Below are 13,297 nucleotides of genomic sequence, written 5' to 3'. Positions count from 1 at the left end.
GATTCCCTCCCTCTGCCTTTTCTTATTTTGTGACATTGTCATTTGTGAAGGGACAAAGTCAATTATCACATAGAAAGGTTCACAAAGATTTGAATTTGTTTCCCCATGTTTCAAACTTTTTTGGAAAAACTATCACAGGAGTGATATGGCATACTTCCCATTCCATCAAAGCCAGCAGAAGCCTAGTGCAGTGGCATACCTATAATCCCAGCAACTTGGGAGGCTAAGACAGGAGGAATACAAGTTTGAGGTCAGTCTCAGCAACTTAGGCCCTAAACAATTTGATGAGACCCTGTCTCAAAATAAAAAATAAAAAGGGCTGGAGATATAGATCAGGAATAAAGAACCCCTGGGTTCAATCCTCAGTACCAAAAAAAGATAAAAAGAAGGTCGGGGGGGAACCACTCAAGTCAGCCTAAAGCAAGGTGGCCAGCTGCCCACCACCTCCATGAAACCCACAGATCTTAGGAGAGATTCTGAGTCTACTGGTTTGGTCTTGAGGCATGAAGCCATCTGCTGATTGGGGAGCCACAGTGGCTTTCCAGCTTTTACCGCTTTCCGTAATATCAGAACCTGTTGAAATCTGATCCATCTACAGCATGCCCTTGGCTAGCTGGCATTAGACCCAGTGTTCCTTCTCCTAAGTGACTTGTCTGCATGTGCAGAGGATTGACTTCTCTGTTTAGTTCATTCAACAATGATTCCAGCTTCATGTTAGTAAAATCAAGGTTCATAAGGCACAGTGCTTGTTTGTGCAGAACCTGAGGTCTAGTGGGAAACATGTTCAGAGACAGTGCCACTAAAGAGAGACAGTGGAGGTGGCGGTGGGGGGAGCACAGGGCACATGCCTTTAATTCTAGCAACTCAGGAGGCCAAAGCAGAAGAATCAACAAGTTCAAGGCCAGCCTGGGCAACTTATCGAGACCCAAACAATAAAAAGGGTGGGCTGGGGTTGTAGCTCAGTGGTAGAGCACTTGCCTAGCATGCATGAGGCAATGTGTTCCATTTTTTTGCACCACATAAAAATAAAGGTCCAGGGCTGGGGAGATAGCTCAGTTGGTAGAGTGCTTGCCTCGCAAGCACAAGGCCCTGGGTTCAATCCCCAGCACCGCAAAAAAAAAAAAAAAAAACAAAAAAACAAAAATAAAAGTCCATCAACAACTTAAAAAAAAATTTTTTTTTTAAAAAAACAAAAAGGACTGGGGATGAATTTAAGTAGTAGAGTGGCCCTGGGTTTCAATCCTGAAAAAAAAAAAAAGGAAGACACAATGTCGGGGGATGGCTTTCAACAGGGCCTTAAAATAGAGAAAGATGTAGGGAGGTGGGCAGGGGGTAGAGTAAGAAGGGTGGGTGCATTTTAAGTAGGAAAGTGAAGCAAAAACAGAGAGGAAGGAAAGTGGCTAAAATCCCCTTTGCACCACCACAGTGTCCACTGTTGGGCTGATGGTGTTTGTCTCATCATAATGCAAATGAATTTCATAAGGTCCTAAACATAGTCTCTTCTCATAAGCACTTTTGCTTTTCATAAGGACTTTTGCTTTTGGGTGATGACTGCAGATTAGCTGTGTCCTCCTCAGCTGACCTCTCCCAGGTCCATTTGCATTCTAAGACTGATCTGACCTCATCAAGTCAAGAACCACCGTTCTCCCACTAAAGGAATTTCAAACAGAAGACACAACAGGAGAGAGATTTTTTTTTTTTTTTTTTTTTTTTTTTTTTTTTTAGTTAATTTTTATCTGTAGATAAAGATTTCCAGTGAAAGTGCTTGGCCTTGAAAATCTTTATCTACAGATAACAAACTTGGCTGGGCAAGATGTTTTTTGAGTTGCAGTCACACTGACAGCTGTACAGTTACCATGTTCCCTGGGCAAATGCCAGCTTAGGGCCCCACACTCCTTCCCCAGCAAGTACAAGGGTCTTTACTCCATGTTCATTAAAAGATGCTGCCACAATCTTAAAACCATTCTGGGTGTTGGGGGTGGGGATGGCACACCCAGGCCCTTTCCTGCCTGTCCAGGCCTCTCCTGGGCCCTAGTCTTCCCTCATCAGGAAGGTCTGGGGACCTTGTCGGGGAGGGCGCTTGCCCTGCTCCAGAGATTGAAGGCCTGAACTAAACACTACTCCACCCTTTTAGAGAGGGGCTGGGGTTTAGGACACAGGTTCTATTCTCTGCCTTGTTACCAGTTTTGTGAGCTGGAACAATACCTCTCTAAGCATGTTCCCTCATGAGGTATTAGACCCTCGATTATCTGTAAGGGCCCTCCCAGCTCTTCATATTCTCTTCCAGGTCTGTACAAGAAGAACTGAAGCCAGAGTGGAGGGCAGGAAGGACAACTTGTCTTCAAGGCCTTACTTCATAACAATTTCCTCAGGTGACCTAAGTTTCTCAGACATCAGCCTTTTTTCTAGAAAAAGCAGCAGCAGGTTCTGAGTTATCCTTGCCTCAGCCTCCCTACAGGGGAGTTTTCTCTGCTGGAGCAGAAAAAAACAGCACTGAATACCCCTCCCTCGCTCCCCTGCCAGCTCCAGAACCAGTCAGAACTTTGTTGTTCTTGCATGTTCGGCCATTCAGGTCATTCATCCCTTGTTCCCCAACCCAGACAGACCTCCATGTCCCTCTACTGCAATGCCTTCTCAACCGCTGCCAACTGTACTCCCCAGGTAAACACCGGCTCTTCCCCAGCCAAACCCCTCCGTGCCCCTCAGCCATCAACTCTGTGGAAACTGGCACCTGGCTCTCCCCAGAACTCAGCTTTCCCACAGCCCTTGCTGATGCAGACTGTTCATTTACTCACTCTTCAAGGTCAGACTCAGGGTCACCAGTCTCCCTGACCCCTAAGCTCATGTCCACTTTCATCCTGATTCCTACCATTATTTACAAGCCTTCTCCCCACCTAAACATGCCTAGGTGGCCTTTGGATACTTTGTCCCTTGACCTCATCTTCAAAGACCTTCCTCCCCATTCCATTTCAGTCATACTCTCCCTCAGGCAGAACTTCCTGACACCAGGATTCCAGACATTGCACCTCCTTGTCCTAATCTTCCAACCTCCTGGCCAATGACACCCAGCACACTCGCTGGGCTTCCTCATCAGTGTCTCAAACCCATTCACTTCACTTTCTCTGTCACCAGCCCCCTTTGGCCTCAGGTCTTCCTAACCAGCTTGAATTGCATGCTCCATCACTTCAACCACTCTCCTGTTCAGCTTCCTGGAATCACCTTTGTTTTCCTGAACACCACTTCTGGATGAGTCCAGCTCCCTTTTCCTGAGCTGACCTCACAATGAAGAAAAGCACAGCCTAGGAGAATGGGGGCTCCAGGTCAAGGACCACTCACCTCAGCACTGCCAACAATCCCTCCACCCATGGGGCACACAAACCATCCCACCCTAAACCTAATCCTTCCTCCACCTTCACAGAAGCCTTGAGCCACATTTTCTACTCTATGGACAGACTTTCCCCTGACCATCAACTTTAAACACCTTCTTTTGAGGACCTCTCCTCCCCTTCATGACACTCTCTGCCTCCATTTCCCCACTTCCTTATTCCTTGCTGCTCTGCCATCTGCCATCCTCCCCCACCCCCACAACTGTTCTCAAAAGGGCCACTGGTGGGTACCACCCAGGGTTGCCCTGACCCAGCTGACCCTCCCTACTTCCTGTGATGTCATACTCTTCCTTGCCCACTTCCATCTCGGTCCCCTCCTCGCATGACTCCTGAGGTCGGAGCTCCTTTAGAATTTCTTCCAGGCCTTCAGTTCTCAAAATTTAATCCCCATCAAACACTGACGTTTCATAAATCTAGTCTCCAACAGGTTCATTCAACCGCCTATTAGCATCCACCCAGATGCTGCCGAGCCTGCTCAGTGTCAACACTCTTGAACTCACTTCCCCTGTGTTCCCTGTTCTCAGTGAATGGCAAACCCACTCATCCTGTTCCAAGCCGAACTGGGTTCTGCATAAAAGATCACCGATTTGCTCAATAAGAAATGAATCCTTGATCTTCCCTCATTCTCCACAGCCAATCACCAAGTCCTGTCAGTTTTACCTCCTCCGCTATCAACTGAGGCTACTTCCTAAGCATCCTTCTCAAGTTTCCTGGACCCCCAACCCCGGCCAGACAGGGATCTTGCTGACAGCACCATCGCACAAGCCCGGCCTGCCCAGCTCTGACACACGCAGTGTGTACTGGCAGCTCCAGATCATACGCTCCATGGCCAGCACTTAACAGGCGCTGGCAAACACGACTCAGCGGGCGAACAGAATCTTGAGGGAAAGGGACCAAGGCGGGCAGCCCCTTACAACACGCGGTCCGCGCCGAGACACCAGGCATCTCCTGGCAACCGGGATCCCGTGCGCTCATTTACGTGGTAGGGCCAGAGCCCCGCCCCGCTCACGCGGCGCTCCCCGCAGCCAATGGAGACGGCCTGCGGGGCGCCCTCCCTAAAGCTATACGCGGAGAAGCCAATAGCGCACCGCAGAGAGTCCCGCTTCCTGTTCGCGCGCCTCTTCTGCTTCTCCACCAGCCAATGGGAGTGGTCTGCATGGCCTTCAAGGGGGCGGAGCGGCAGCTGCGGCCTGGGATCCCCGCGCCGCTGGAGGGCTCGGGCCTTCTTCCCAGGTCTGCGGGTCGGGACGAAGAGGACTTCGACTCCTCCCCGCCTGACCACAGTATGGTGACTGTGATCGTCAGGCGCAGCCTTGACTTGCTGCTGGGCCTCTACTTCCTCTCCCACATCCCCATCACTCTGTTTTTCGACCTGCAGGTGGTGCTGCCACGAGAATTCTACTGGGCCAAGGTGAGGAGCGCCCCGTGGGTTCCCGCCCACGGGTCCCCCGAGTTCGAGGCCCCTCGGTGCTCTGCGGTTTTGCTCTGGCGTCCGGTAGAACCTCCCCTGGCACACTTCTCCCTCCCCGCTACGCCGGCGCCCTCTTACCTAACTTCCGTGCTGCATCTTCCTCGCCCTTTTTGTTCATCTGCCCCAGCCCCTTCTCCCACACCGCAGGGTACAAACGTTTTGTTCCCTTTAAAGCCGTTTGTTTCCTGGGTATGTTAATACTGAACAGTTTCACCTCTGGGTCAGTTGTCAGTGTTTGAGGGAAATAGCCTGGATGAACCAGTATCTATCATCACGTGTTGGATTTGTTTCAAAGTTAGGGTTTTCTTGCCGGATATGGTGGCGCACGCCTGTAATCCCAGAGGCTTGGGAGGCTGAGGCAGGAGAGTCGCGAGTTCAAAGCCAGCTTCAGCAATTTTGCGAGACCCTAAACAACTCAACGAGACCCTGTCTTCAAATAAAATACATTAAAAAAGGGCTCGGGATGTGACTCTGTGGTTAAGTGCCCCTGGGCTCAATCCCTGGTACCAAAACAAAAAACCCTAGTCTCTCAAAGTTGTAGTTTTCTGGGAGGGCTTTAAAATACCAGTCTAATCCCAAAGAAAGAAAAGAAATAGAATTCGAGCTGTCTAAAGATTTCACACCTTGGTTGATGCTGCTAGGACAGCGCTTCTGCAAGATCTTGGAGGTACAGCAACTTCAAAAGCTCAGTAGTGCTGGGTGCGGTAATCCCAGCGACTCGGGACCTTCGTGAGGCCCCAAGCAACTCCACAAGACCTTGTCTCAAAATAGAAAATAAGAAGGGGTGGGGAATGTAGCTCAATGGTAAAGCGCCCCTGGATTCCATTTCCAGTACCAGAAAAACAAAACAAAAAACCCAAGCTCAAGACTGAGTACATCTGTCATTATAACTGGGTTTGAGTAAGAATGAGCACCCGAGTGAAATGGTGAAATGTCACACCCCGGCCCCATTTCCTGGGTTTTGGAGATCATTTTTGCTTTAAAGTATTCAGAACTACAGTTGGTTTTTTTGTTTGTTTTCTTGTCTGAGTTTGTTTTGTTTTGTTTTCCCCTTATCTGGACCATGTAACCTTCCATGGAATTCCTGCCCTCGATTTTGTTTCTCCAACCTTTTGATAGAACTGTGGATAAGACTGTCTTCACTACCCAAAGATTTGATTTGATTTTTCTTTTTCCTTTCCTTTCCAGGAGCATTCTGCCTCTGAACTACAGTTCTCAGTGCTCCCCTCCCCACTCACCTACCCCTGATTTTATTTAATTGTTTATTTTAGTTAGTTAGTTAGCTAGTTAGTTAGTTAGTTTTGGAGACAGGTCTCACCAAAGTTGCCCTGGCTGGCCTAAAACTTGAGACTTGAGATCCTCCTGCCTCAGCCTCCAGAGTCACTGGAAGTACAGGCATGTGCCACCATTCCTCTGCCTAAAGATTTGATTTTTGCCTCACTTTCTCCTGAATTGCTTTTTCTCTGCAAAGCAGTTCTTTGTCTTTGTTTGGTGCTGGAGATTTGTGGTTTGAATTCAGGCATGCTTTACCACAGAGCTACATTCCCCAGTCCTTTCTTTTATTTTGAGACAGGGGCTTACTGAATTACAGAGGGCAGCCTCCAGTTTGCAGTGCTCCTGCCTTGACCTCTTCAGTCAAGGGATAACAGGCATGTACCACCATGCCCAGTTTGTAAAGCAGTTTTTTGGTTTGTTTACCTTTATTTGTTACCTTTATTTATTTATTTATTTCTATGTGGTGCTGAGGATCAAACCCAGTGCCTCACACATGCTAGGCAAGAGCTCTTTCACTGAGCCACAACCCCTGCCCCTGCAAAGCAATTCTTAATCCGAACTCCATAAGCTCTCAATAGTGTATACAAAATTGCATGTGCCGTGTGCTTCCTGGAAGAGTCAACTTTTCCAGGGGTCAAATCCTCCCAAAAAGGTTTAGAACCACTGACTCCAATAAGTCTCCTTTTTGCTCACTTTTAGAACTAAGCATAACTGGGAAGACTTCTGACCTCCATTTCCATGGGAAAAGTGTAGGAGGTATGTAGCAAGAGCATTGTACTACAGTCTGGCTACTTGGTTCTTCAGGAACTGGCTGAGAGAGCAAGTCAGGGCTATGTAGCCTCCACTTATAAATAGGAGTTTAAGTTATAAGCTCAAACATACCTAAGGTGTAGGGATACAGCTCAGTGGTAGAGCACTCACCTAGTATACATGAGGTCCTGAATTTGATCCCCAGCACTGCCAAAATACATGTATGCACACATTGTAGTAATTTCCACAAATCATCACAAACATAGTGGTTTCACCCAGATTTATTCTTTCACAATTCTTGAGATTAGAAGTTCAAAATGAATCTTACAGGGTGTCATCGGGACTGGTTCCTTTCCAAGGTTCTGTGGGAGAACCTGTTCCAGGCCTCTTCCCATTCTGCGGTGTTCTCAGCTTGTGGCCACACCACGTTAATCTCTTCAGGTCATCACATTGCCACTTTCTCTTATTTGATCAAATCTCCCTCTGCCTTACTTTTATAAGGTAACTTGAATTTGTTCTGCCATATCTATAGTTTTTGAAACCTGTATGGCAAGATTTCAGGCAGGCTGCCTATTTATAAGCTCTTGATGTTATAGGTCCCTTACATACTTGGGAATTAGCATGTTACTCCATGTAGCCATCCCAGACTTAAGAGCCTGTTGGTTTATCCTTTCTGCCATTCCCCCTCCTTGCTCACCACTTAGAAAATACAACCAAAATGTGCCCTGCATCATTAAGACCCCATTTAAACAGGTATATTTGGTTGGGTAGAATTTACTCTGCTTTGGATCTAGGAGTTTAGTTCCGTGGTGAAGTGTATGCCTAGCATGTACAAGGCCTTGAGTTTGATCCCCAGCACCAAAAATAAAAAGATTTTAAAAGGCTAAGAACCAGTGCAGTGGCTGGGGTTGTGGCTCAGTGGTAGACGCTTGCCTAGCATGCATGAGGCACTGGGTTCGATCCCCAGCACCACATTAAAAAATGAAATAAACAAAATAAAGGTATTGTGTCCATCTACAACTAAAAATATTAAATAAACAAGCAAAAAAACACCAATGCAGGTAGGATCTGGCCCGAAACTGTATGTATGTGCTTGTTGATTGACGGCATCAGCATGCAAGTGGGGTGCACCCTGGTTTAGAAGGCCTGTTCCCCTGTTCACTCTTGCTGCTTTGGGGTGGGAAATAATGATTTTGTTGGGGGAGGTCACATCATGGTTGGACTGAAATTTGCATATTATTTTTTTCTTGGTTTGAATCAAATCACTTGGTAAAACTACTTTATTATGAAACAGTAGAAGAATTTCGCCTTGGTTAACACATGGGAAGAATTTTGTAGTATCATTTGCAGGTAGATAAAATGCTTGTGTTAAAATAAGGAAAAACAGGTAGTTGTGTGTCCTCATTCTAAATTAGAGAAGTACAAGATTTTAGAGCAAAACTTGGCTGAGAGAGCCGTGTGTGCAGGCCAGGTGAATCTTTTTGTGGTACGAGGGCTCAAACCCAGGGCCTCACACGTGCTAGGCAAGTGCACTACCACTGAACTCCAGCCCTCGCCCAGCCAGGTAAATTTCCATGGGTAACAGTGATGAGTTGAGTCAAAGGTGAGTCCGGTGTAAATGGAAACAATTTTATTACCTTCTATTTGGGGGGAGGGATCTTAACTAATATATAATTATTAATGACCAGTTAAATGCCAAGATTTTTAATAGGATTAACTTGAACATCTCCAGATATGTATTAATTACATCCAATCAAGTAATTTTAGGTGTTAGTGATTGTTCTAAAGATGACATGTATTAAGTCATTGTCTCTTACCACAGTAAGGGTGGCACTGCTTCATCAATGGGGAAGCAAGTAGTGTGCTCAAGGGTCTTGTCCAGAGCCAGGACTCAGCCAAAAGCTCTGCCTCAGGCTCCCACGCTCCTCGCCACTCTGCTGGGGGCCTAGGTCTTCTGCCTACCCTCTGTCCAGCTCATGTTATGGCATCAGGTGGCTGGTATGTGCCTGTGGGCAGTTAGTCCTAATTATTAGGGTGAAGTGACTAGATTTTTAAATTTTGCTAATTTCCCCCTATAGCCCAGCACTGTACAAGCCTACTTTGATGTATGAAATAGGTGAATTGCTGTTGTTTACAAATTGAATAGAAGATTACCAGAATGCCTTTCAAGTTTGCAGTACATCTTTGTTATTTTATTTTTGTAATACTGCGGATTGAGCCTAGGTTGTGTATTTTTTGTTGTTGTTTTGGTTCATTTGTTGGGAAGTTTGTTTTTGTTTTTTGGGGGTTTTTGTACAGGGACCCCCTAAGTTGCTGAGGCTGGCCTAGAACTTGCAGTCTTCCTGCCTCAGCTTCCCAAGTCACTGGGATTATATGCATGTGTCACTACACCCAGCTGCAGTAAATCTTCTTTTTACTTTCATTTTTTCCACACTTTTTATTGGTGCATCATAGTTGTACATAATGCAGTAAATCTTTTAAAGCACATAGTTTCCTCTAATACTTTAAAAAATAAATCTAAAAAGAAAAAAGAATCATAAATCATTTAGTTCAACTTGCTCATTTTACAGATAAGGAAATAGAGCCCTGAAGAGAAGCAACAGCTTATCCTGTTTGAGTTTTCCTACCTACCACATTACTATCCTGAAAAGAGCTTAGGAGGCGGCAGAGGGTATTGCCTTGCCATGAATTCAGTTCACATCAAGAATAGACCTCTATTTCATAATAGTGAACCTTTATCTTTTGATTAAACATTAACCAAAAAATGCTCTTGAATTTTCTGTTGTTTAAATTGTCAACTTTGGAGTTGCCTTTTTTTGTGGGGAGGGTACTGGGGTTTGAACCCAGGGGTGCTCTACCACCCAGCTACATCCTCAGCCCTTTTTATTTTGAGACAGTCTTGCTGAGTTGCTGAGGCTGACCTCAAATTTGCAGTCCTCCTGCCTCAGTCTTCCAAGTTGCTGGGATTGCAGACATATGCCACCATGTTCAGTTTATGGAGTTGTTTTCATTCATAATATCAAGACACTTATTTGGCTTTGAAATGTATGTTGGGACAGTGCCATCTCCTGGAGGCTGTGATAGACCCTTGGTAGTAGACCCAAGCCCCTAGGCTTTGGGCTCCTATAAAACGAAGTGGGCAGCCTCAAACTCTGCTGCTTCCTTCTTCTGCCTATAGCCATGTCAGAATGGATCTGCATCTTCTTATTTGATTATCAGGGTATTTACAAGGGTGGGGCCCAAGCTAGAGCTGAGACTGCTAAGTCAAGCCTTGAAACCTAGCAGCTATATAGTTTGGGGCAGTTCATATTCCATAAATATCCTACTGATGTTCTCAAAGGAAAAAAAATGGGAATCAAAGTTAAAAACAATGAAGAACTTATTTATGATATTAAGGTATCAAAAATTACATCTCCACATAAGTTAGATTTATCCTCTGGGTCTCGCAACTACCCCCCCCCATCCAAAAAAAAAAAAAGGGGGAAATTCAACTTATTTCTGTATTGAGGGAATCTGGCCTTTGGAGTTGGATGTGCAGTTATTGTAAAAGGGAAAATGTCAGGATGATTTTCAGATTTGTCATTTCCCTACAAAAGGATGTGGACAGAAATGTCACTTTCCTGCAGTAAACATCCTAAGAGCCTACTACATGCCAACTGTCTGTTGCTCTTGACAGTGGACACTGAATTTGTGTTACAGAGTTTTCAAATGCTGGGTCATAATAGGCTAGAGTAGTGGCTCACTGGTAGAGCCCATGCCTGGCATGTGTGAGGTACTGGGTTCAATTCTCAGCACTACATATAAATAAATAAAATAAAGTCCATTGACAACTAAAAAAAATTTTTTTTAAATGCTGGGTAGTATAAAGAAGGGAGTGGAAGAATTGAGGAAAAACTTCACAGAGAAGGTAACATTTGAGTTAGAGCTAGTGAGTTTTTGTTAAATGACTAGACTGTGTCACAGAAGCCAGCTGGGTGTGCCACCTGCTGCCAAGGGGATTGGACAATAAGAGACCCCCAGTTATCTTTAAATGACTTGGAGTTACTGAACCTGACCAGGCCAGGTGCTGTAATTCACCATGATTATTATTTATTTTTATTTATTTCTTTTTTTTTCCAGTTTAGAAATCTGCTGTCTTGGTATGCTAAAGAGTTCAAAGACCCTCTGATGCAGAGCACCCCAGTGTGGTTTAAGTCCTTCGTGTTTTGCGAGCTTTTGTTTCAGCTGCCTTTCTTTCCTGTTGCAACATATGCCTTCTTCAGAGGTTGGTAAATGGTGGGAAAATCCCTTTTCTGAGAAAGCAGGCCCCAGAAATCTTGAGAAAGTATCTCTAACATAGAGGGGCGTAGTCCCTGAAGTTTACACAAAGGCCCCAAAGGATCCAGTAGAAGCAGCCAGGATAGACTGGTAAAGGGGCATTAATGTGACTCAGACTGTTTGGTCAACTGGGCCACATAGCTGCCTCGTTATCAGGAAACCTCTCCCATTACACTTAAAGGATGAACCTGTCATCCCCCTCACTCCAGCATCGGATCTTTATTGCCTTTACTGCCCTACTTTGGATAGTATACTGACCTACAAGCAATAGCATCAAATGAATTCATAAAAGGCTTTACTTCTCATTTAAAAATTCTTATATGTTCTTTTATAATTAATACCTTTATAAATAAGGTAGCCATACCTGTCCTTAGTAACTAAGCTCATACAGCTGAAAATGCCTACTGGAGGCATTGAATCATACTGCAGTCTTCTTGCCTATATATGATAACTTCACAGAGGATGCTGGGACAGGGGTTTACCTCCCCTTGCATTTTAGACCAAACTGGTAATGGAAGTTTTACTGTCATACAGTTTCACTGAGTTATATTCTGACCCTCACCCTTGATTCTCTGGCAGTCAGTGAACTAGGGTCCTAGTTTTCAACTAAGTTTGCATACTGGATAATACCATTTTTTCTGAGTTTCCACCTTGAGAAAAGCACAAAAAGGTTCATTTGAAGGGAACAGGCAGAGACAGGGTAAAGAACATTGCAGACATCCTGGAAGTCATACACAGATCTAACCATCTTTTTCTCTTTGCTTCAGGAAACTGCAAGTGGATCCGCATGCCTGCAATCATCTACTCAGTTCACACCCTAACAACCTTAATTCCAATTCTCTCCACATTTCTATTTGGGGATTTCTCCAAAGCCAGTGGTTTCAAAGGACAAGGTCCTGAGACTTTCCATGAACGAATAACCCTTGTAGCCATCTATGCCCCCTACTTTGTCTTTCCCCTCATACTTCTGTTATTCATGTTGAAGAATCCCTTCTACGAGGAGAAAAGAAAGAGAAAATGAGGAAAACAACCACTGACCCAGGGAAGAGACTTTCACAAGGCAGTTGCCTTTTTGACTCAATACAAGAAAAACTACTCTGAACCATGTCTCAGTAGCATTTGAAACACCAGCAACAGTGCATAAGAACACGATGGTGGCAGGAGCCACATGAAACCCTTACCTTCCAAGGGCACTGGGATGAACAGATTGATCAGCAGGGGTGGGGCAAAGGAGTATGGGTTTTCATAGGAAAGTCGTGTCAAATACCTTACCATATGCCTGAGTTCCATTGTAGGATTTCTAAAAGCAGGACCAGACCAGAAGCTGAGTAAGCTTCCTCAAAACATGGCTTGCTTGACTCATAAGGCAGCTAATCCATGGCATATACACACGACTAAACCTTTGACTCATGATTCGTTATAGCTTGTCACCAATCAACAAAATAGTGGAGTTTTTCAGGCCATTCAAATTAGAAATTGTGCCTCTTTAATACTCATTAGAAACTATGTTTTCTTGGTCCTACCTCTACCCCTGGGAGAAAAAAGAGAAAATACTATGCAGAAGAGGTTTAAACTTAGTTCTCCTTAAGGTTCAGCCCCAGGATGACCTGTCAATCAAACAGGTTAAACTGGAAGATGTTTGTTTCTTAAATACATCATCCCGGGAGATTTTAAGTCACCTTGTTCATTTTATTTCCAAATCTTAGTCATCCATATTTTAAAGACCACCTGAAACAAGTCTGGCATCTAAAGACTGTTCTGGAAGTGTGCTTCCTAATGGACAGCTTCATCCTTCCTGCTAGTCTGGTCATTATCATTTTGTTCAGGGGTGGGGATAGCTGGGTGTGACAAGCCCATCATGTGCCTGTCAGGTCTCTTCACATTAATGCTCGACATTCCATCAGTGTTCTCTAAGTCTACTTGAGGCCAACATTAAAGAGGAAAAACAAAAAACAGGTCCCAGTCAACTCCCTGATTTTGTCCTTTTTGTTCACAAGCCATACTGGTCTGACTGTTGGTACTGTCTGACTCATGTGCATCTGATCCAAATAAAGGCAATTGCTGACCACTACCTGGTTTGTTTTGTGATTGGGGGAAC

General features: G+C 44.9%; 1 protein-coding gene across 1 annotated transcript; it reads left to right on the top strand.

Moving 5' to 3' along the window:
• The first annotated feature begins 4,514 nt into the window (after positions 1–4,514).
• Tmem97 (transmembrane protein 97) lies at positions 4,515–13,270 on the top strand. The gene is made up of 3 exons (XM_047546290.1): positions 4,515–4,797; positions 11,002–11,146; positions 11,967–13,270. The coding sequence occupies exons 1-3, from the start codon at positions 4,528–4,530 to the stop codon at positions 12,218–12,220; spliced, it is 669 nt and encodes a 222-aa protein (XP_047402246.1). The 5' UTR covers positions 4,515–4,527; the 3' UTR covers positions 12,221–13,270.
• The last annotated feature ends 27 nt before the right edge of the window (positions 13,271–13,297 follow it).

This window comes from Sciurus carolinensis, chromosome 3 (assembly GCF_902686445.1).
Source record: "Sciurus carolinensis chromosome 3, mSciCar1.2, whole genome shotgun sequence".
Taxonomy (NCBI): domain Eukaryota; kingdom Metazoa; phylum Chordata; class Mammalia; order Rodentia; family Sciuridae; genus Sciurus; species Sciurus carolinensis.
The sequence above is the reverse complement of the archived record's forward strand: the minus strand, read 5'-3'. Positions and strand labels throughout refer to the sequence as shown.

Coding starts and splice junctions, on each gene's coding strand:
- Tmem97 (XM_047546290.1), top strand. CDS start 4,528: ATGGGAGTGGTCTGCATGGCCTTCAAGGGGGCGGAGCGGCAGCTGCGG. Junction 4,798..11,001: donor GAGAATTCTACTGGGCCAAG/GTGAGGAGCGCC, acceptor TTTTTTTTCCAG/TTTAGAAATCTGCTGTCTTG. Junction 11,147..11,966: donor AACATATGCCTTCTTCAGAG/GTTGGTAAATGG, acceptor TCTTTGCTTCAG/GAAACTGCAAGTGGATCCGC.